This window comes from Podarcis cretensis (genome assembly GCF_951804945.1).
Source record: "Podarcis cretensis genome assembly, chromosome: 4".
In the NCBI taxonomy this organism is placed as follows: Eukaryota; Metazoa; Chordata; class Lepidosauria; order Squamata; family Lacertidae; genus Podarcis; species Podarcis cretensis.
The window spans coordinates 55,328,003-55,352,083 of NC_137173.1; the positions used below are offsets into that span (position 1 = coordinate 55,328,003).

The 24,081-nt window shown below is 38.4% G+C and overlaps 1 protein-coding gene across 1 annotated transcript in view; it reads left to right on the forward strand.

The window, feature by feature from the left end:
- The window catches only part of DYRK1A (dual specificity tyrosine phosphorylation regulated kinase 1A), a 98,453-nt gene that overhangs the window by 64,129 nt on the left and 10,243 nt on the right, over positions 1-24,081 (forward strand). The window contains exons 3-5 of the mRNA XM_079974889.1: positions 15,807-16,006; positions 23,389-23,481; positions 23,880-24,068. Of these exons, the coding sequence (XP_079831015.1) occupies positions 15,807-16,006; positions 23,389-23,481; positions 23,880-24,068 (482 nt within the window). The remainder of the gene's footprint in view (positions 1-15,806; positions 16,007-23,388; positions 23,482-23,879; positions 24,069-24,081) is intronic.

A 24,081-nucleotide genomic window follows, 5' to 3' on the forward strand; every position in this document is an offset into this window, starting at 1 on the left:
CTTTGAAATGTTAAGGATAGACAATATGTTAAGGAGTTTAACTATAAAGAGGGAGAGTATTTTGAAAACTGAAGTATGGTACCAATATTTTTATTGGAGACACCAAATTAAGCATGTAATAACAATTTCAGCTAAAATGTTATATTAACAATGTTTCACTTATATGAATTGCATATTAGTTCATGCTTATCAAAATAATAAATAAAAAGTGTTGCTGACTCCCCCCCCCCAGTAGGGCCTACACATTCTGTTTTGGTGCCCACAACCCATGTCCAAGAAGTCATTTGGTTCCTAGCTTTTCTATCCCAGTTTCTAACACTGCCGGGGCAGGAGTGTCAAATGTTACTGAGGGCTGCCAAAAAGGCCTCAAGGGCCACACTTTGGACCACCCCGCTTTAAGGGTAAACTGTAAGTTTTAGTGGTTTCAAATTAGTGATGGGTGAACTCCCCTCAACTTGCTTTGGAGTCAGTTTGGTATTTAAAATGTTCGTTGGGAAATTATTTGAAAAAGCTACTATGTTTTCTTTTGGTTTATCAAGTTTGCTTGTGTGTGTATTTAAAAATAATAAAATAATATGCTACTAATAAAACTTCACAGTGGCTTACAGAAAGTTTAATAAAAATGTTAAATAACAATACTAAAGCAAAAGAAAATGTTTCTTCAAAACTATGAGAATAATAATGAAAAAGCAAGCACAGAAACAGCTGGTCAGCAAAAAAAGGATTTTTGAATTAGATAATGCTTAGTCTGCCTTGAATTAGATAATGCTTAGTCTGCCTTAAAGACAGCAAGGAGGAGGCTATACATTCCTCTTTCATGAGAGAACACCACAGTGTCAGGGCTGCCAATGAGAAGACCTCTGTGTCTCATAGAGGCAAATGTATTCTCTCTGAAAGTTAGAATCTGAAGCAGTCTTATCAGAGAAAAAGCGCCAGGGTTATGCAGGTGGAAACATTTCCTGAGATTATCAGCACTAAGGCCTTTTAAGGCTTTATAGTTCCAGACCACTACCTTAAAAACACAGAATCCCAATAATGAATGGCAGACAACATAGATGTCAGAATGCACAGTATATGATAATGGACTGAGATGTCTCAGTTGGTACAGCACGAGACTCTAAAAATCTCAGGGTTGTGGGTTCGAGCCCCACATTTTTGTGTGGATTGAGCTTGAGTTTTTTCATCCAGTGCAGGGGTAGGCAACCTAAGTCCCAGGGGCCAGATGCAGCCGAATCACCTTCTTAATTTGGCCTGTGGACGGTCTGGGAATCAGCGTGTTTTTACATGAGTAGAATGTGTCCTTTTATTTAAAATGCATCTCTGGGTTATTTGTGGGGCATAGGAATTCGTTCATTCCTCCCCCCCCCAAAAAAAAACAGTCTGGCCCACCACATGGTCTGAGGGACGGTGGACTGGCCCACAGCTTCAAAAGGTTACTGACCCCTAATCCAGTGCATGACTGATTTAAGGTACACATTTAGGTATATCACCACATCACTTGAGTATTTGTGCATTCATGTAAATGGTGCCATATTTATGTAGACTGGGGGGGGGGATATTTTTTTTCTTTATTTCCCCCCCAAAAAAATCTAGGTGCACCCTATGGGCCGGTGCGCCCTATGAGGCAAAAAATACGGTAGGTTTTATTGAACTCAGTGGCGTTTACTTCTGAATAGCATGCATAGGATTTGTACTGACAGTTTTCTGTAAGTTAAATAAGCAATATAAATAAAGGCTATTTCAATAAAAAGTATTGCTGAGAATTCTGAATTGTGGCTATATTATATTAAAAAAATGGTTCCCAAACTTTTTTAAGCTTATGGACCAATTGAGATGCATGTTAAATGAGTGGAAAAAGCACGAGTAATCTGCACATTCTGCTTCTACAAGTATGGACAACTGGCAGAGTAGGTTCTGATTAGAACTAGGGACTTAAATTTTTGCAATGAATTTTTTTCTGTAGATTTACCTATCTTCCAGTTTGCATCAGATCCCTAGAGAACGATCTGATTTACAATGTTTATTTTTCCATGTATTTAGTAAACAAAGCTAAACACTTTGAAACCGCAGGACTGGTCTAATATTGTATTGGCATCCATTCACTTCTACTTATGAACTTATGAAATGGAAATCTAGTGGATCTGATTTGTTTTACTGCATTTGTCTTGAAAATTATAACCTTCCCATCCTCCCAAAGTAGCCCAGAGTGGCAAACAGCATGCACATGGGCGACAAACAACCAAACAAACAATAGGATTATTATCACCACCACCACTACTACACAGAAATATTAAGCATTGGAAATTTTTCCACTGCACGTCTCTAGTTTGAATGTTTTATAAAAGAAATCCCAAATCCCGAGCAATAAATAATATGGTACATAATACTATTCTCATTTAGCTATTTGCTTATCTTTTAATTGGGAATGTGCCACTGATATTTACCTAAGGTGGGAAGATGTTGTCCAAAACAAGTGACTGGGTCATACATTTCACATACTTGCCCTCCTGTGGCAGCCATAGCGCTGTGCTTCAGTTCACTGTTACAGCTCACTGTGAAGGCCAGAGCATACCACAGCCACAGGTATTATAGTGCTGTGCTATGTACTGTTTTTCACACATGGCTTTTCCATTTTGGCTTTATTTCTGTTAAATAAATCATGACATGGTGTAATATGTCATGTGTTGGTGTTTATCTGAGGTTGCATTTACCTAATTTTAAGACCACCTAAGGAACAAATGATTGTTATTATGACTTCATATGTAAAACCACAGAATTCAGAGAGGGTGCACTTTCTTTTCCCCATGACTGTATGTAACAGTGAACTGAAACACAACACTATAATGCCAGTAGGTGTGGTATGCTCTGGCCTTCAACTTTTAAAAAACAATATGACAAAAGAGTCCTAGGAACAGCTGCCTTAGTGCTTTGCTGTGAGTGAAGTATAAGAACACTATGGCTAGTCTCCTGCCTGCTCCCCAATCCACACTGTTTAGGCCAGAGAGGGAGGTGAGTATTCACTCTGTAATGAGCAACTGTAACTCTTTCTCCAACTTGGGAAAATAAGCACTGTGCAGTGGCAGTTGAAAATCTTTTGTGTTTTTTATTCTGCCTGTACAAGGAAACTTAGTGCTGCTGTCCTGTAGTGGCAAGGAGAGAAGGGTAATGTGCTAGTCACCATCCCATGGAAACCCAAGTGCAGAGCTGCTTTAAACCCAACCAAACAAAATAAATCAGGATGTTGTTTAATGTTAATTCCACAGTTATACAGAACTCTAGAGTTTATAAGCTTATATTTTCAACAACAAAAAAAAGTTATGGATCCTGAGATAAGGCGAGTCAGCTAATGAAATGATAGTTTCCTACCCTGCCTCTGCCCCTAGAACATACCATTTGAGACAATATGTGCACATTCCCAATTAAATGATAAACTGTACCATTTGCATTTTTCTGACTTGAATAAGGCTTTTCTTGGCATGCATCAGGTTATATTTTGGGAAGAGGTGGTGAGTTAAAAGCATATCTGCACCAAAATTAAGGAAAATCATGGTATGATTCCCGCCCCCAATCTCTTTCTCCTCATTGCAACTATCTCTGCACCCCCAAAAAACTTTTTTTAAAATGAACTTGCTGCTAGATTTTCTATATCATTTAGATAGTTTGTTTGTGTGTAAATTTTGTGTGCTCACATTGATATACAGTATTACGAATATGAGGGGAAACATGTTATGGAAAGGAGACCATTTGCATTCTTCTGCTCTCACACTCCTTTTTTTAACAAAGGAAAAACGGGGAAAGTGAGGAGGGAAAGTACAAAGATGTGTATAAGAAAGAGGGGAAAAAGCAATATACAAAAATGCATGGCAACATACTCCCATACATTCTTATATAAATTGATATAGTGTTATTATCCTAATACATATTTTGATAATAGCCTTCTATATTCTGTATAAACTCATTCCAAATGATGTCATATTTATCCAAACAAAGTCTACATCTGTAAGCAGTCTGTCCATAAGTTGCAAGTGTTATCATATTGTCAGTACATTGATTAAAGTGTATCATATATTTATTCTTCCATCAGTATCAGTCTCTTGGCCACCATTAGGGCACGTAAAATCCATTTTTGTTGTCCTGGTGTTAATTTCCACACAATAGGAACACTCTCCTGTTCATAGTGTGTGGGGTAGGACAATGCAGCACCACCAGAGAAGATGGAACCCATAGACCAGGGCAGAAGCTACCATTCCAGCTACATTCCATTTCCCCCAAACCCTTCTGTACTTGCAGCCACCTATGGGCATTCTGTTATTGCTAGCTGGTAGATGCTGTGCTTTGCATGTAGCAGAAATGTGGTGAGGCTGAGACAAGAATGGTGTCTCTTGCCCTGGTACAGTTTGTTGATTTACAAATGAGTTGTTGCAGATACTCAAGCTTCTTGCCAGTTCTGAATAGTAAGATACTTTATAGAACTTTCCACATAGATCACAGATGTTCTAGATGTTATCGCTGCATTGTTTGCAGGCACTGCCTGCATTATTTCAAACACTGTCTTTCCAATAGCGAGGGCTAGAAACTTGTTTTAAAACTAAAGCTGGATGTCTTTGGATTCTGTGTCAGCTGTTACATGTTGTTAAATTCTGTGAGGGTTTTTTTTATATATGTGACAAGCTATCAGTTCTAATTATGTTGCTCTTGACACTAATCCACTGAATTTGTTACTATTTCAAAGTTCCTAGGAGGAAATTGGGAAATAAAAATATGTAGTTGATAGTTAGCATACTCCCAAATTTCATAATTTAGGAGTTTGGGGTTGTAACATATAGTACAGATCCTACCCATCTCACTTACAGAATTAAATGCTTCTCGGTTGGTTAGAGTGTGGTGCTGCATATTTCTGTATTGCAGGGGGTTGGACCAGATAATCCTCAGGGTCCCTTCCAACTCTATGATTCTGTGGGAAATGGCGCAATATTTCTGTAAGCATGTGCAAACCTCTGAGGTGGATAGGGTGTTTCATGAAGGCTTTAAAGCTATTATTTGTACCTTTCTCTTACAATTCGGCAGCATCTGTTTATATCCATTTGGATAGTTTGAATCAAATTTATATCCCACCTTCTCCTGAAGGAACCAAGGGCAGCAAACAAACAACATTTCAAATACATAAATAAAATAGCCAAACATTCTAAACATTTTCTATGACTTATCTGATGCTTTTCACAGGTATTTAGGTGATGGAGTAATGAAACAACAAACACAGATGAAGTGAGTTGAGTTTGCTTGTAATGATTTAATAATACGTTTGACTGCTCTCAGATCCTCCCTCCTTTAAATAGATTAAAACACCTGAATATCACTTTAGTTTTCAGCCTGATGTGGAGCTCTGCAGCTGCATTGCACTTGTTCTTGTAAGAGGTTATGCTTTGAAAGTAGAAATTAGTATTTGTGTCTTGTGATAAGACTTTTGGGGCACTCTGTTAGGAAACATATCAATATTTCATAATTCCCATAAGAAATACTGATGGTCATAATATTTTTTTGTTTTATGCATATTGTGCATCTATATGTATCACACCTATATTTATACTTACTCATGTTTTATTGTCCATTTGCACTTTGAAATGCAATGCATTTGTGCTTGCTACCTCATAATAAAAACCTAATCATGTTGAATGTTTTCCTTTTATATGAAGTTGATGTATGAGTATTCCCAATATTATTGTTTCTTAGTAATTCTGGATTGCATATAAATTGAAGAGAGACAACTTAATGTAGTGGATTGCCAGCAGCATAATGTCTTGTATATTTTCTGAGTTTTTAATTGCTCTTTTTCTTCACAAGAACAAGCTATGGTCTCTATTTCTCCTCTGTTCTCCTTAGACTTAAGTGTTTTATTTATCTTAATAATTATTGAGAAATATTTTGACACCTCTAAGACTAATTAAATGCTCTAAAATATCCAGCAAACCTGCTGTGATACAGCTGTATTGTGAAAAGAGAAATCTAACTCCTAATGCAGTAATTAGCTCAAATTCTTGTGTAGCATTATTGCATTGCACTGCCCTTTCTTTGGGGTGGTGAAATTTAGAACGCTATTCTAATCCTGTGCGGTTGTGGCTAATTTTGCTGTAAACTTGAAAGTGTTAACAACAACTTGAAAATGTGACAAAGCTCAATTTCATTTCTTGTTTATTGCTTGTTTTCCTATTGGACAATGGGAAGCAGCTCTACCCTGGCAACTAAAGCTTGCTATTTGCATAACCTGCTTTGATTGGCCAGCTCTCTGACTAACTCTTCCAATCATACGGTGTCATTTTAGTGGTAGGCTATGCTAATTAGCTGCTGTTGCTGGGGTTCAGGGTGGTTTCTGTGTGCTGTTCTGCTGCATTGTGTTGCCTGGTGAGAGACATTGATAAATGAGTATTTAATGATCTGCAGCAGTTTCCACTCACTGCAGGCAGACACAGATTTTAGAACAGAAGTAGAAATAAGGATTTAATTTCTCTTACCTACCTACATTGAAAAACACAGATATTTAAAATCTTTATGCTAAGATTTTTATGCAGACAAAATATTTACCATTAAATGTGCATTTTATAGGGTTTTGTGTTTAGAAGTACAGTGTTTGGTGCTTTCCAGGGAGAAGAGTATTGCAGTTTTATCTTTGCTACTATTTACGGATATGAGATTAAGGACATTACTGTATTTGAGAATTCTAATGCAGTATTAAAACCTGGGATACTTAAAAGACAGAAACAAGTGCTTGAGGATTCTGTTTGATATAGATGTGATTTGTTATATATTTGTGTACGGACGGTTATGTTTGGGGGAAATGGCTCTTTAAAAAAAATGATTTCATGGATATTCTTAAAGGGGTTCATAATATATTGTACATAGTTCTGTGCTTTAAGAAAAATGTGGGTTGTTTCCCCATGCAAGTCCTAAGCTCTGTTCTTTCCTGTCATCTCCACTTATATGTACTATCCAGCCATCTATCAAATTTTACTTGTCCTGCCTTTTTTTCTCATCTGCTCATCAATGACTGTCATCTTTTTTGCATGATACTAATAATCATGTGGTTATCTTATATTTGCTCTTAATTTGTGCTAAGAATGTTAAATTTATTACCTTTGTGTCATAATGAGCTTGCAGTTTTTTGATTAGATAGGACAGAGCAGTCTATAATGTGTGTCAATGATTTTCTACACATACACACAATTTAAGAAGCAGAATATGACTATGCATCTCTACCCTTATTAGTAGTATTGGAGTTGCATTGATTTAGGGATGCACTACAAAAATAATTTGGATATATCAGTAGAAGGGAAGGAATTAAAGTTTGATTGTATTTGAACACAGAAGTAAAATAGTAGAGTAGAATCACGCATTTATTTTTAGCACACTTGTACAATATAGTGTTTAATGGAACAAGGCCAACAAAAAAGTTAATTCATGACTTGATTTTAAAATAATAATAATAATAATAATAATAATAATAATAATTCCATTGGTTCAAGAACATTCATAAAGAGATAAATATATATTGCCCTCTGACAGATGTATACTTTATGCAATAATCCTCACTTGGAAGGATAACTTGGTGGTTGCCTATGGTGAGTATGAATTGCTTCCAGGCAGCCATTGAAGGAGACTTTGTCAGTTGGAAGAGAACTGCTCTTTCCTTTTGGACTGGCAAAATATGCCACAAATGTCTGACACATGGGTAGATGTGGGCAGGTGTGCTAGTAATTGTTGCAGACCTATTGAGTGGTAAACAGCATGTCTACATCAATGTGAACTGTACTTGGTACCATCAAGTTTTATCCCAAGTTCTAAACCATGGGTTGCCAACCATTTTGGTCCTGTGAGAGCATTAGACTTTTGAAAGTGCAATAATTCCCTCTGGTTGCTTGTTTTCCCTCGTCATTCTTCCCTTTCCCCTCTCAAACAGGCAGAGAGAATGTGTTGACACACACAGACCTCTTTTCCAAGGTATATAGATGCTAGTTGGATCCAGTATAATTTAAACATAACCACTTGAGTTCACATAATTCTACATGTGGTCCTCTAAGAGCACCTGCAAATTAAAACTTAGAGTAGACCACACAGTAAAATCCACAAATCTAATGTTTCCAGCACCACAAAAATATTGACTGAAGGCACTGATTCTCATGGATCCCCCCCCTTTAGATAGGATGATCAGAAAGCCCACCAACATATCACGTCTATGGACACAGAGAACACCTATGATTTGATGATAGTTCTGAAGACATCCTTTTAAAAAATTGTGGTAGCATTGATTAAATGCAAAATCCATGGCAAATCTGTGATTTGATATCAGTTTTTGGGTGGTGGTGGTGGTGGTGAGAAACAAAAATGAAACAATTTCAAGAGGAACCCTTTTTACTGGATTCAGCTTATGTGAACATGCACATTCTGTCTCCTGACTCCTGTGGAACCCTACTTCCTCTCTCCTGTCCACTCTGTTTTTCTCTCCCACCCCAGTCAAACTGCTTTTGTTCAGCTGTAGAAAGCAAATAGAGCTGAAAGAGGAAGCCGGAAAGAACATCATCTTCCTTCAGCTTCCTTCTTAAGCTCTATGAACATTTAACATTGGAAACAAAGCTAACCACCTCAAGAAGAATGAGACAGAAGCTTCATGGGCACCAGGGGATGTCTTCATGGGCACCATTGCCTGTGTTTGTACTGTGCATAATCATTTCCCCTGTATTTTACAGCCGGAAATACTGAAAATTATATGTCACTGATAATAAATTATGGTAAAATAAAGTTTGTACTCAAGGCAGTTCTTTTTGTTATAATTATTTATTAAATTTGGATTAACACCCTTCATCTGAAGATCACATGGCAACATAAAAATACCAACAGAATATATAAGTAATGGTCACTGAATAGCATGGTACTCTGTGCACAGTGTCAAAGAGTCAGCATACATATCCTGATCTCCTTCATATAGAAGCAAACCAAATTATGTGTCTAGAAAACAGACTTCAGCTATCTTGTTTCCTGCTTGGCAGGGGGTTGGACTTGATGGCCCTTGTGGTCTCTTCCAACTCTATGATTCTATGATTCTATGATCTGCTGTGTCTTATAGTCATGTGCAGTCTTCTAAAGTTTGCATGACTATTTTGCACATTTCTTTTTGGACAATTCTTAATAAGATAAATACATAAGAAGAGGCTGCTGTCCAGCCAATGGCTCATCTAGTCCATCATCCTGTTCTCAAAGTGGGCAACTAGATGGAGGTAGGAAACCTTCTGCATGAAAAACCTGAGCACAAGATCTCTCTCCCCTCCTGCACTTCCCAGCAACTGATATTCAGGAGCATTACTGCCTCCAACTGTGGAGGCAGAACATAACCATCATAGCTAGTAGCCATTGGTAGCCTTTTCCTCCATGAATTTGTCCAGTTCTCTTTTAAAGCCATCCAAGTCAGTAGCCATCACTGTCTCTTGTGGGAGCAAACTCCATAGTTTAACTATGCACTGTGTGAATAAGTGTCCTGTATCTTTCCAGCAGTCAGTTTCACTGGATGTCCACAAGTTCTAGTGTTGTGAGAGAGAAAACTTTTCTGTATGCATAATTTTATGAACTTCAGTCATGTCACCTCTTATTTCATTTTCTCTAAACTATAAAGCACCAAACACTGCAATCTTTCTTTGTAGGGGAGTTTCTCCATTCCCTTGATAATTTTGGTTGTCCTTTTCTGAACCTTTTCCAACTCTACCATTTTTGAGGTGAGGTTACCAGAACTGTATATAGTATTCCAAGTGTGGTTGCACCATAGATTTGCATAGTGGCATTATCACACCAGCAGTTTTGCTTTCAGTACTTTTCCTAATGACCTATAGTTTGGAAGTTAGATTTTTCTCAGCTGCCATGCACTAGGTTGATATTTTCATTAAGCTTTGTATTATGACCCCAAGGTTTCATTCTTGGTCAATCACATCCAGTTCAGACTCCATGAGCTTACATATGAAGCATTATTTTACTCCAACATGCATCACTTTTCTTTTATTTATGTTGAATTCTGGTTGCCATTTTTGCTACTCATCCAGTCAATCCGGAGAAGTCCTTTTGGAGCTCTTCACAATCTCCCTTAAAAAAAAAAACAAAAAAAACAACAACCCTGAACAGTTTAGTATCAACAGCAAACTTGGCGCCCTCATTACTCACTACTAATTCTAGATTGTTCAGGAATTATAGAAAGTCAGGTGATTACCCATGCTCTCTTCCTTTAAACGTAGTGTTGCTTGCAAAATTAATTGGTAAAAAATGAGTAAATTAGTTATGTTTTCTTTATATAAAAAAAGCTGATGTGCATTGCTTTATACAGTTTTTGCATAATTGTGCATTTTAAATTTTAAGCTACTAGCTTTTGAAAAAAAAGCTTTCAGCAGATGGGGTGATGGTATTTTTCAGTTACGGAAAGATATAATATAAGTCCTAATTTTGAGAATGGGATCAAGGTGTTTTGTAAGGCAAACATGTTATAAACTGGAATAGAAGTACTAGTCAGAACTATTCATTTTTTCTATTGTTTTCTTTCTGATGAAAAACTCAAATAACAGATTAGAAAGGAAACTAGAATATACATGCAGATGATACTGTTTCGTATAAAGCAACATATGATATCTTTAGAGGAAATAGTTACAGATAATTTCAACATGCTTGCAGTGGGGAACTGCTTCCCCACAGGCCTATTTAGCACCCTAAGCTCTTTTGAGAGTTGGGACAAGATATAAATTTAATAAAAAATAGAATAAAATAATTAGGTCCACCAGGCCTCTCCATGTGACCCGCAAGTCCACTTTATCCAATGTATGGCCCCAGGTGTAGGATAATGGTTTACTCTGAAAGTAGCGTTTGTAAGCACTGCCAATCAGTTGTTTCTCCGCCTGCAGAATTTGATGTCAGGCTGTGCAGGCAAACAAAAATGGGTCACATAATGTCAAGCTGACACCAGGTGCGTGACAAGTGACTGACCCTGGCCGCTTGTTGAATTTGGCCCATGGGGTTGGGGGAACTAAGGATCCAGCTAGTTGGTTGGATTTTGTTCCCCACCCTTGCAATTTGGTTTTAGTTTGTACAGTCATATCAAAAAAGGAATGCATTACTGATGCCACATTTTTTAAATCTCCAATTCCAGCTACAACAAGTAATACATGGCTGAGTTTCTTTGGCAGATGCTTGAATTTTGTTTGAGTTACATACATGTAGGAATTTTTAAAAATCATTTTTTTCTTTCCTAACCTTTATCTAAGGGATTCGGGTGGCACTGTGGGTTAAACCACAGAGGCTAGGACTTGCCGATCAGAAGGTCGGTGGTTCGAATCCCTGCGACGGGGTGAGCTCCTGTTGCTTGGTCCCTGCTCCTGCCAACCTAGCAGTTCGAAAGCACGTCAAAATGCAAGTAGATAAAAAGGTACCACTCTGGCGGGAAGGTAAATGGGATTTCCGTGTGCTGCTCTGGTTTGCCAGAAGCGGCTTAGTCATGCTGGCCACATGACCCGGAAGCTGTACGCCGGCTCCCTCGGCCAATAAAGCGAGATGAGAGCTGCAACCCCAGAGTCGGTCACGACTGGACCTAATGGTCAGGGGTCCCTTTACCTTTACCCTTACCTTTATCTAGGTCAATCTGTATTGTATTCCAATCTAATTAATGAATTGTGTTAAATCATTACTACCTATGGAGTAAGGGGAGTGAACTGGTAACTGTCTAGATCAGTAGTTCTTATACATTTTTTCCTGGGCCACACTTTCAGAATAAAAATTTACTCTTGGCTTATTGATAAGAAATACATTGGAAAACAAAAATAAACAAATCCTAGAAGTACTTGATTTATAACATAGAACACAATTACTTTATAATATGATCATGGGACATCTAGATAGCATAAAACAATGCACCTACATAAGAACATTAACAATTCCCAAAATATAATTATAAACAAGTTTCTTTGATTGTTCTTCAATCTTCCAGCCACACTTGCTATCTTCTCCAGTCACATCAGTGTGGCATGCCACACCCTTCAAGAACCACTGCGCTAGTTGTTAGTGGACTCCCAACTCCCAGCATCACAAACTAGCATAGCAAATGTTCAGGGATGATGAGGGTTACCGTCCAGCATCTCCTGGAGGGTCACAGGTTCTCTGCCCCTGCTCTAGAGCAAGACTTCTTTCCGGGGGGAACATATACACCCCCCTTTGGATATAGAATTTGAATGAAAGATTGTGATAGATTTGCTACCACCAATGTGCTGTGACAACTCAAAAATAATAAAATAAAGTTAGATTTTGACATGGTATGTAATAGTTTACACTGGTACAATTTTTATTTAAAATGTTTCACAAAGAGCTGTTCTCTGAAGTCTCTTCCCTATTATAGAGGGGGATTCTAGAACTTAATAGCTCTTTCATATTCATCCCAAATATTAAAAGTAAAGTATGCCTAAAAAATATGGGGCGAATTTTGAGTACAGTCTCTCCCCACATATAGAGAGCTCTTCTCATGGGGCCTTATGGAGCCTGCTTTCCTTTCTCCATATTCCCTGTTGCACATGCATCAGAGCATACTGGTGATTACTAGGAGCAGGAAGTCCTAGCATTTCAAGTAATGGACAATGTGCTGTGTTGTTTGTGTGCCCATGGGGGCATGACGAGGTGGTGGTGATTTTTTTCTGATTCAGCAATTATGGTTATTTTATTACCTATACATTCATTCAAAGAGATAAAGAATATTCAGTATGCATGTAGTTGGAATCCTTACAGAATCCAGTCATGTATGTCTTCTCATAAATTTTGGAGGATTTTTTTTACACTAAGTTAGAATAGGATCTGGTTTAGCACATGTGGATTGTGTATTTCTTGCCACCTTTACGATTAGACCTGATTAGTCTTGGGGTCTCTGTCTTGCACTCAGACTGTCTCTCTTATATAGGCTTCCTAGGGATGCTGAAAAAAAGTTAACTGCAACTTTGAAACTTGGCAATTTCATTTGTTATTGGTAATGTTCATTATGTTTTAATTTTATGAAATAATTCCGTTTTAGAAATGGAAATTGTTCTGTGTGAAAATATAGTACAGTCGATTCTCAATTTAACGTGTGTTTTACATGTTCAAATTCAACTTTACACTGTTGAAAGCTGGCTGGTTGAAATAAGATACATGGAAGGCAGAGAGTTTTCCCAGTGCAGAAGGTGCTTTGAAGCTCCTAGGTTGGCTTACTGGGCTCTGGGAGGCTTTTGCAAGATCTTAGATGGCCCTGTGAAATCTTGTGAGAGCCTCCCAGAGCCTGGTAAGCAAGAGCTTCAAAGATCTGTGCCTTGCTTGGGTGGGGTAAAATCTGTTCAGTGTGTCAGCTTCAGAAGGTAAGATTGCTCACATAGGGTCAGTTCCAATGGATTGTTTTGACTATATGCAATTTCGGCTTTACACGCTATCCCTGGAACGTAACTCCTGTGTAAGATATGACTGACCTGTAGCGGGAAATTTTCCATTACTCATAATTTCCCATCCTACTGCAGAATGCTAGTACACTCCTTTTAAGTAGCACATTGCCTCTAAGTAGAAGCTAAATTTTCTAGAGTGTTGATGAGTGACTGTTTACTTCTTTTATCTAGGAAACATAATACTCATAAAAGTCAAACCCCATTTAATTTTGCAACTTAAGTGTTGGCACTGAATTTAGTATTACTTTCAGTTTTTCTCCCAGAAGTGTGGGTTAGAGTGCTGATAAAAACAGGCCTGTAGGATGCACAAGTTTTAGAATTCTTCATTTGGTATGATTACTTTGGGAAATGCACCTATTTTTGATTGCAGGATATGGAGAGAAGGAACTGGAGTAATTACAGATCACTTTTAATGGGAAAAATAATTTTCTCCTTTGTTGGGTAGTTACTACTGTGGTCCTGAAACAAATATTAGCTTTGGGACCCTCATGCAGTTAAGTGTGCTAAGAAGGGAGGAGTATGTGTAGGTTAAGCTGGGAACATAAGAGTAGGCAGCTGCTGCTCGCTTACTCTTCCTCCTAAGCCTCCACGCAGATCAGCACTGTTGACTGAACATTTCCGCCTCGGGTTGGAAAGGAACATGTGCCCTGCCACTTGTTCCTGTTCAACACCAATCAAGGCTCTGTTTCTATGTCTACCCTCTGGTTTTGGGGGTTAAAGTAGCATTCAGTGGTTCTACCAGCGGTTTTACTAGGAGCAGCATGCTGAAGGAAGTAGAAGATGGTGATAGTGCTGCTGCTTGGGTGCACCTAAGATACCTGCATGGAGCTTTCATTGTTTGTCACTCACATGTGATTCTTCTTTGAAGAAGCCCCCATCCCTGGGTCATCATTTCTTAAGGGGCACATTTTTGTTCTGATTCCGATTTAGTGACTGTATCTCCTGAGGGTTTTGATGTAATAGTTCTGCATTTAATCTATCACTCATTGATTACCTATAAGAGATTTAGCATGGTTAATTCAGAGTTCTGGTCCTATTCTTGGAGTCACTGTGTCCATCCCAGCCTGCATCAGTGTTAGGTTTTTACTCGATCTCAACCCAGTTGGAAAAATGCATTGAGACTGGAATATCCCCTTTCCTGGAATTATAGTTATGAATTGAGAGAACATTAAAATAGCAAGGCACTGTATTTCTATGCATGCATACTTGGAATAAGTCTTACTGGACTCAGAAGAGCTTTTTTCCTGCATGTATAGGTTTATACTGCAAGGGTTATAATAGGAGTCGTTTTGCCAACAATCTTTTGCTGTTCCAAAGATCTGAACTGGACAGTGCCTGCCAGTTTTACTATAAAAGGGTCTTGGAGAATTCAGGCTTGAATGGAGAGTTTAGCACCAAATCTTTCCAGCCGAGGAATGATCAAGAATTTTTAAGAAGAGTTGTGTGTTACTACTGGCTGCACCCTCAATTGTAGTTACTCAAACTGCAATTGGTAGTTTTGAGTTCTTGGTATCTTTTCAAATAGAAATACTGCTTTAGCATATATGTGAACATGTACCAATCCACATGCTGCTTCTAGAGAAATCTGTTTTCCCATGCGCATGTTAGCTTTTCTACTTGTGTTAATATATGAGTCATGTAAGTGTAAGTTTTCTCTAAATATTTTAATGAACTCCAGTGTGTGCATTAATTTTACAGAGCAGTTTCCTAGATGAAATTTTGTAGAGTTTTGTAAAAGTGGGTATACTACATTGCTATTTTCCATCAAGCAAAACAACTAAGCTTGCTTCTAGTAAGATACAAACTTTTGCTTGATGGAAAACAGTAAGTTACTTACCAGAAACAAACAAAATAATGTTGTCAAAGTGATTTATAAATCTGTAAAACAAACAAACAAACAAAACTTCCTTACAAAAAGATGGATAAAGAAAAGGTCAACAAAATTATTAAAGAGTAGAAGGATAAAGAAAAGTGTTTGGGGAGGCTGAAGAAAGGAAATGTTGATGTAAAATCTAGTAAGCAGAAAGGTGTATCTGTAAATTATATATCTGTATCCATATAATAAAATCAGTCAATGCACACACATGCACACCAACAAGAAAATAAATATTATACCAACATATGCAGTTTCCTCAACAAGGTTCATCAACAGTTTTTAGAAATGAGAAACTTTTTGACTCACCCACATCCAGGAGTATGTGTGTGTTTAAAAAAACCCTAAATGAAAACTGATGCATACTGAAAAATCCCCCCCCCCTTTTGTATGTTTGACATGAAGGTAAAACTCAATGGAATTAAGAAAGCTATACTAAATTCTTGTGCTATCCTTTCTAGGAGGAGAGACTTCAGCATGCAAACCTTCATCTGTTCGGCTTGCACCGTCATTTTCATTCCATGCTGCTGGCCTTCAGATGGCTGGACAGATGTCCCATTCGCATCAGCAGTACAGCGATCGTCGGCAGCAAAACTTAAATGACCAACAAGTTTCTGCCTTATCATATGCTGACCAGATTCAACAGCCTCTCACCAACCAGGTATGCGACATTTAGGAAATAAATATTTAAGCTGAGATAGTGCTCATGCACATCAGTCTGGAGTTCCAGACCCTCCCGCTAATAGTTCACGTCACTTCCACCTGACTCCGCTTCTTCACTGCAGAGTGGGAGCTGGGCATTTGATGGTAACACATGATTCTAGTATAAAAATATGATCAGGGAAATGCCTTTTTTCATATCTTACCTCAGCCATTAACTCACTAAAAGTATGTGTAATGTTGCTGATAGCTTAACTATTTCTGTTAATTGTCCTTGGAACTTTGTTTAGTTCTTGGTTAAGGCAAGGAGCTGGGTTAGCTTTAATCATGTAACGTGATGCTGACAATAACTCATGGCTTAGACAGGTTGTAGCAAGTCATACTCCAGGAAGGATTGTGGGGTTTGGAGGGTGGAGGTATGCGAGCGGGGAAGGAAGATTCCATCTCTCTCTTGATTTCTTAACCATGGTCATGTAGCAAATACTACATTTGTACTAAACCTGAGTGGCCTTTGACAAGCCACATGTATGTGCAATAGAGAGATAATTATAATAATCTATAACTTATATAGATAGACCCGTAATATAGATAGGGATGGATCGAGGGGGAGAAAGATGCTAATAGTAAGCAATATATGCAGTGCTTTTTTCTGGGGGGAAGCAGGGATATGAATACCCCTAAACATTTTGTGAATCTAAGTTTGGCCTCATTGAGGGGCAGTATTTCAATATGAGTAGGAAAATTAGAGTACCCTCAAACTTTTTTAAAATAAAAAACCCACTGAATATATGTATTGCATTCTGCATTCAGATTTGCAATAATTAGATTTTTAAAATTTTACATGGGATGGAAACTCCAGTCCTGACTTTGCATTCACTGATTTTCTATGTAACTAATTCCAGATTCTTCTTCCTACAATCATTAATCCACTGTGATTATAGTAGTAGCATGGTGTTTTTTAAAAGTGTAGTGTAGTCTCTAAAATATGTCATGATATTATTCCCGAGGAGCTACTTCATCAACTCAAGAAAAGTCTACCCCAAAATTTACCTTGCCTATTCCTTTGTGGTTCCATCTCTATTCCACAAGGTGTTCTTGCATCTCCAGTCTTCATTTGGGTACCCAAAGCCAAGTGTTTGTTAAACTAGGCTATCTATAACTGCAAATTACACTTTCTTCACCACCTACATGATACTTGAAAGTAGAAAGTAGAAGATACTTTCAACCCATTTACGGTATGGAATTAAGCAGTTTAAAATATTTGATAATTGGTGTATTCAAGCAAGGGAACCAGGAACAAAGTCCACCAACTAGTAAATTGTGCAGTCTTACAGCCTACCACTGGCCTCTACTGGTAAGAGTGCATTTAGGATGCATCCTAATTCTATGCTAGTTGACATTTTGCTGTTTAACTGTTTAAAATCAAGCCTAAAATACATAGTTCTGAAGTTACTACTTCAGAAACAAATTCTCTTCAAATGGTAATAATTTGTTAGACATCTTTGCTGCATAAGATTTCCAACATATAGTCTCAGTGGATGAGATGCAGTTATGTCTTCCCACTTGTGCAAGAGGAACTCCAATAGTGAAACAGAATTTGTACTTTATTTCCTCCAATCCACCCATCCCTAGATCTGCTATGTGGGTTTTCCCAACCCTCTGGAGAATATTTGAGGTGTGTGGGGAGGGGTGGAAATAGAAGGGGAGACTAAGAAAACCCATTGTGCTACTAGACATCTATTCATACAGTGTTGGATCTCACCCAGTATTTCTATCTATTATCATTTCTATATTCTTCATTCTTGACGCCTTCACATCCTGTTCATAGTTTTCCTAGAACATTTGGCTGGCCTCTGTTGGAATGAGATTGTAGACTAGCTAAAATCTCAATCTGATTTAGTGGGGCTTTTCTTTATATTCTTTTAGTCACTTGTCTCCTGTTTTAAATCTTCATTATAAAATTCTAAATTCCTTGCCTTGGGATTTAAATTAATCTTATCCATAGCATACAGTTTACTTAAAACCCCATTGAAAGTCCTCCTAATTCAGACCAAGTGTCCATCTAGACACTTCCTGTGGCTGCAAGCACACAGGAAGGCATTAACCTTCAACTGTTTCCTTCCACCCCCCGACAGGTTGTCTCAGGAACACAATCTCTGAAACTGGAGGTTTCTTTTGGCTGTCATGTCTAACCCATTGACAAACATGTTCTCTGTGGATCTGTTCAGTCTCATTTTAAAGCTTTCTTGGCACATGGCAATTGCTTCATACTGCTGCAGCCGTAAAAATTGCTGATCAGTTTTGTTGGTGTCCCAGAATTTTAGTTGTATTAGAAAGGGGGAAGAATTTCCATCTTGTTCTACATCATGCCCTTCCTCAATTGTTTTTTTCCCCCCTAAGTTAAATTACTCCAAACACTTTTCTTTATCCTTCTACTCTTTAATAATTTTGTTGACCTTTTCTGCACCAAATCCAACTCAATATTATCTCTTTGTGATGGGATTGTCCAAATTACATAGTATTTCAGACTGTATATTTCCACAAGGGCATTATTTTAGTTTTCTTTTTACTTTAGTCTCTTCCCTAATAACTCCCAGCAGTGAGTTTGCCTTTTATATTGTTGCTTCTCACTGAGGTGACATTTTCCTTGAGCTGCCTGCAGTGTCTGTAAGATCTATTTCCTAGGTATTCACTACCATTTCAGGCCCCCATCATTGCATATGTGATTTTAGGATGTTTTGTTCCCAAGTGCATCCTTGCACCAAACTTAATTTGCTATTTAGAAAAGTTATTTTGGTTTGCTCTTCACTGTCTTTTTGAGCTTCTGATATTCTGAATACAGGTGATGACCATTTCACACGGGGCTTCTGTTCCCTCCCTCCCCCCCCATGTTGGTGGAGCCCCACCCCCTTCTGAGTCAATAAGGACCTGTATGCTGGCAATCACACATCAATTGGATGCACTTAAAATGGTCACCACCTGTAATTTGAAGTCATCAAAAGTTTAGCCAACTTCTTACCCCAATTTCATGTCCTTTTTGAATAAATTAAATAGAACCTATCCCCATTGCTTACCTTCCTATTGTAAAAAACTATGTTTACTTCTATGTTCTGCTCCTGTTTTTTAACCGTCACTAATTGCTAAGATTGTGCAGGAGATGTTGGTTGTGAACTTCATCAAAAACTTTTTTGAAATCCATATGTAGAATGTCAGCTACATCCACACATTAGTTCTCTTAAATAATGTGAAACGTTTGGTGATGCACAACTTCCCTTCACAGAAAAAATCATGATTCTTCTTCAATGTGGCTAGTTCTTCTGTATTCATTATATATTTTGGAAAGTGGGCCTGTTTGCTGTGCATTTTGACACCTCTTAAGATACCACAATCATCTTTTGCATGATGGTTCCTGAGATCAAGGACCAGGTTCTTAATTGTGTTTGGATACAATTAAACACCATTTTGAATTAATATCTTGGACTGAACCTTTCAAAACTGCACTGATTTTTTTGGCTTATTAGAATTCCTGAGCAGCACCAGGTATGAGACTATAGTGCCTAATATTCCCAACTAATACAGACTAAGTGGCCTGCAACTTCCTGGCTCCCCTCCAATACCCCTCCCTTAAAAACAACAACAACAACACTGTTGTTACATTAAGGGGTAGTCAAACTTCCAGTACAGAAGCCAATTCTAGTGACAAATTGCAGATTTGTGTAAGGAAATCAATATACCATCTGGATCTGCTGGCCTGTTAATGTTCAGTTCATTTTCTCTGGAACTTCACCTTTCATCACTTTGATTTGTCTTCTACAGTGCTAAAAAAACCAAAAACATCACTTCAAGCATGGATATCTTCTGACCAGTATTTTTTGCTGTTAAAAATAATACACAATGAATGCATTGAACTCTTCAGTCTCCCCATCTTCTTTCAATAATCCTTTCGATCTTTGTATTATCTAGTTGTCCAACATCCACTAGACCATCAATCACAGTTCTGTCAGCATTGTTGCTTTTTGTTTTTAACGGAGTTGCACTCCTCTTACATTCCAGTCCCCTGTGGATGCTGCAAATACGATTACAACTGAAAAGCTTGTAGGATGATTCTTCAGGAGTCATTTGGTTTTAAGGTGTCTTAGTGAGCTAGACTATGAAAATTTCTCCCTTTTTCATTTCTTGTTGGAAAACTGTGTTATCACTCACAAGGAATATGTTAAAACCATTTGACAACTTGTTTTACAGACTTTAGGCTCCATCTGCTGGCCAGAGAAAATTGTAACACAGATCAGGTTCACAGCTACTGCTAGCAATTATATTTATTTTGCTGTTATAGGGGATTTAAAATATTGGGAAGATTCACTTAAAATAACAAAATCTCTCAACCCAATATCCCTTGTTTCTGCCACAACCATTTGCCTCTAATTTTACTCAATCAAATTAAGTTTTCACTTTCCCGCCAGAAGGTTTTTACTTTCCTGTTTGCCTGTGTTCTATGTCCAAAACTTTATTTCCACTTCTTTTATCCTAAGTAGCTTTAACACGTGAATATCCCATAGCACCACAACAGCTCAATAAGTGGCTGGGATACAGAAAAAGGTGGACAGCAACCAGTTTTTTTCCCATTTATCTATCTGTCTTTCTGTCTATCTCACGTCAGTTTATATTGGCATCTATAAATATAGAACTGTTAAAATGTGAGCTGGAAAAAATGAACCTCTGAAATTCCAAAGCATTTTGAATTCAGTATATTGAAAAATCTTGCATTAATGCAAGGTATGTGGACAGGTGCATATGTCTGATATATTTGGGACGAGGGATAACATGAGCAATAGCCAGAGCAGATGACAACTGCTATTTTGTATTCTGTTTGTGATGGGTATCCATGTACATCTTTTTGGAATGGCTCAACACTCCTTCAGATACCTGGTCAATCCATGTTCACAAACCTTCAAAGGAAAAAACAAACCCAAGCTGCCTAAACATACTTTGAATTTTTCAAAATACCAGAATACAGAAATACATATGCTCTGTAATATGACTTCACAAAGTCTCTTTAAGTTTCAAGTAAAATAGTTACATTCAGTTGTTAAACTCAGACTAGAAAATCCAGTGAAAAGTCAGTAACAGGACCCAAGCAATATTTTTACCTTTTTTGGGTAAGGTAATAGTGTAGTGGGTAGTTATTAACATCCAAGCCAGGTCCTCAGTGAAGTTAGATAGGCATAACTAAAATAGAAGCTTGGGAAGTAATACAATGTAGTTCTTGATAACCTGAGTAGCCAATCATCATTAGAGAGGAAAAAACTGGATCGACCTCATGTCGAAGTCTGTCAGTCAGTCTAGTAAAGAAAGAGTTATATGTTTGTTGCAAGATCCAAAATGTGATGTGCTTAATTGGTTAAGAAGTATATTGGAGAATTATTTTAATAATAATAATAATAATAATAATAATAATAATAATTGTATTGTTTCAACGCAACATTTCTGAACATTAAAAGTTTGAATGCACCCGCCCCCACCCTATCATCACAACATTGCACAAAGAAAAACTGCAGGGACAAAAATGTCAGGAAAATCAAACCTTATTCTCTTCGTACAGAGGTCTACAACCTTTTGGAGCCCACGGCTCCCTTGACCAACTACATTTTTTTCTGTGGCACCCCTGTGGGGCTCAGGAGCCCAGTTATGCCACCTCTAGCTTTCAGGTCTGGCAGCTTCTCACACTTTTTCGAACACCCTCCCTTGTGGAGGGTTCCCTCAGGCTCCTCTCCTCTCTCCTTGGGACTGGGCAGTCACTGCTGTCACCCCTAGTCTCTGAGCTGTGCTCCCTGCCCAAAGAGAGGTGCTTTGTCATACTGCCCTACAGGGGCCTTGGAAGAGGATGCCCCCAGCCTTAGTGGCCCAACGGAGACTGGCCAAAGGTAAACGTGAGGCCAGTACCTTACCTTGGGAGGTAGCAGTGGCAGCACTGGGCGTTGCTGGGCCAACATGGCAAAAAGACTTCTCGGCTCCTAGGCAGGCCTCACACACAGCAAGCATAGGAAAGGCCAGTGTAGTGCCTGCCTGCCTGCCCGGCCTCCCACTTGTCTGTCCATTACCAACAGCAAGGGCTGGCATACTGGCTGGGCTCCACCACCTACTTGCTTGCTTACTCTGAGGCAGCTCCTGGAAACCAGCACCCCCTAGCCAGCCCCAGAGGCAGCATTTGCCTAAGGAGCTGTAGTCAGGGTTGCTGCAACAAACAGCTGTGCAAGCCTTTGGGAGGCAGAGACATGAGAAGGCATCAGAAAAAGGAGGACAGAAAGAGGGACAGGGGCCAGTGTTGCCTGTGGCACCCCTGACCATCATTCAAGGCACCCCAGGGGGCCATGGCACACTGGTTGAAAACCACTATCTTAATGTCTTAATGTCAGATTTTTAAGATGTTTGTTTAAATTGTTGGGTGGTCGGAGTATTCAGAATGCCTTCTCCCATCTGAAGTGGTGCAACCCAGGAAATGGTTTACCTTTGGATCTCCTGAATGGATAAACTGGCTAATATTTTCAGGACATCTTAGTTGTGTGCTACACAGCCTTTAATAAAGAACAAACCCTGTCTTCTAATTTAAGTAACATGTGAAAAACAAAACATACTGACCAAGGTTTAGCCTTTTCCAAACCTTTGCATGCTCCTCTCTCCTTTTTGAAACAGTTTCAACATGACAATTTCAAAAACCACAATTTGAAGTTGGATTGATAGTGTTGCCCACAGCTTACAAAACCAGACAACACAACAAACCACAGTTCTCAGAAAGTAAAAGGCAAAGCTCCCAAACTCGTCCTCCCAGTCATGCGGCTGATGGGAGAATGTCAAACCAAAGGACCGCTGTGGCTATACCTTGTACTGAAACGTGGTTTAGTAGTGTGGTGTGTGATTGCAGCCACTATTAATATAGCCTTTAAAACCCCTTCAAATCCTATTGGGAGTGATCCAGCTATCTAATTGTGGTGATTTCATTTTTGAAGGAAATGTGATACTAGTATTTACACTGTAATAGTGTACAGATTTTGGATTTTTTAAAAGTTACAGTCGTACCTCGGGTTACGAACTTAATTCTTTCCGGAGGTCTGTTCTTAACCCGAAACTGTTCTTAACCTGAGGTGAGCTTTCGCTATTGGGGCCTCCTGCCACTGTGCGATTTCTGTTCTCATCCTGGGGCAAAGTTCTTAACCCGAGGTACTACTTCCAGGTTAGCGGAGTTTGTAACTCGAAGCGTTTGTAACCCGAGGTACCACTGTACTCTTTTGAGGAGGATAGAATAAGGTAATCCATTCATTCATTTTAGATACTGTGTTAGTCTATTCCAATTTGCTTAAGTTAATATTTGATATTGCCATTTTACAGAGGCGGATGCCCCAAACCTTCCGTGATCCAGCAACTGCTCCTCTGAGAAAACTATCTGTGGATTTGATCAAAACTTACAAACATATTAATGAGGTAAATTTTCATAATTCACCCAGCTGCCTTTTATTTGCACAGAAATGGTTTTGTTTATTATAAGTAGCATCTTAACAGGTTTTGTGTTTTCTGTACATGATGCATTTCCTGATACTAAGATGCTAATTGAGTTGTATAGTCTTACTCTAGTAAGGTGGTGGGTTCCTGTTGGCATTAAAGATTACCAGCAAAAGGTAATCTTTTCTTTTCAGTAGTCATTTTGGTGGCCTTGTTTTGCTTTTAGAGTGATTGGCATGGGGCTACTAGAAGGCATAAGTTGTACTTCATTAATACAATTTCCCTGAATTGAGGTTTTTTTTTGGAAAATACGGTAGTGTTTTAAAACAGCAAAACATTGTCTGGTGATTGGTTCCTGTAATTATGTTTTGTAACTTCAGGTTTACTATGCAAAAAAGAAACGGCGACACCAACAGGGCCAAGGTGATGATTCGAGTCACAAAAAGGAGCGAAAGGTTTACAACGATGGATATGATGATGATAACTATGACTACATTGTGAAAAATGGGGAAAAGTGGATGGATCGCTATGAAATTGACTCTTTAATAGGCAAAGGTTCATTTGGACAGGTAAGCAACCTAA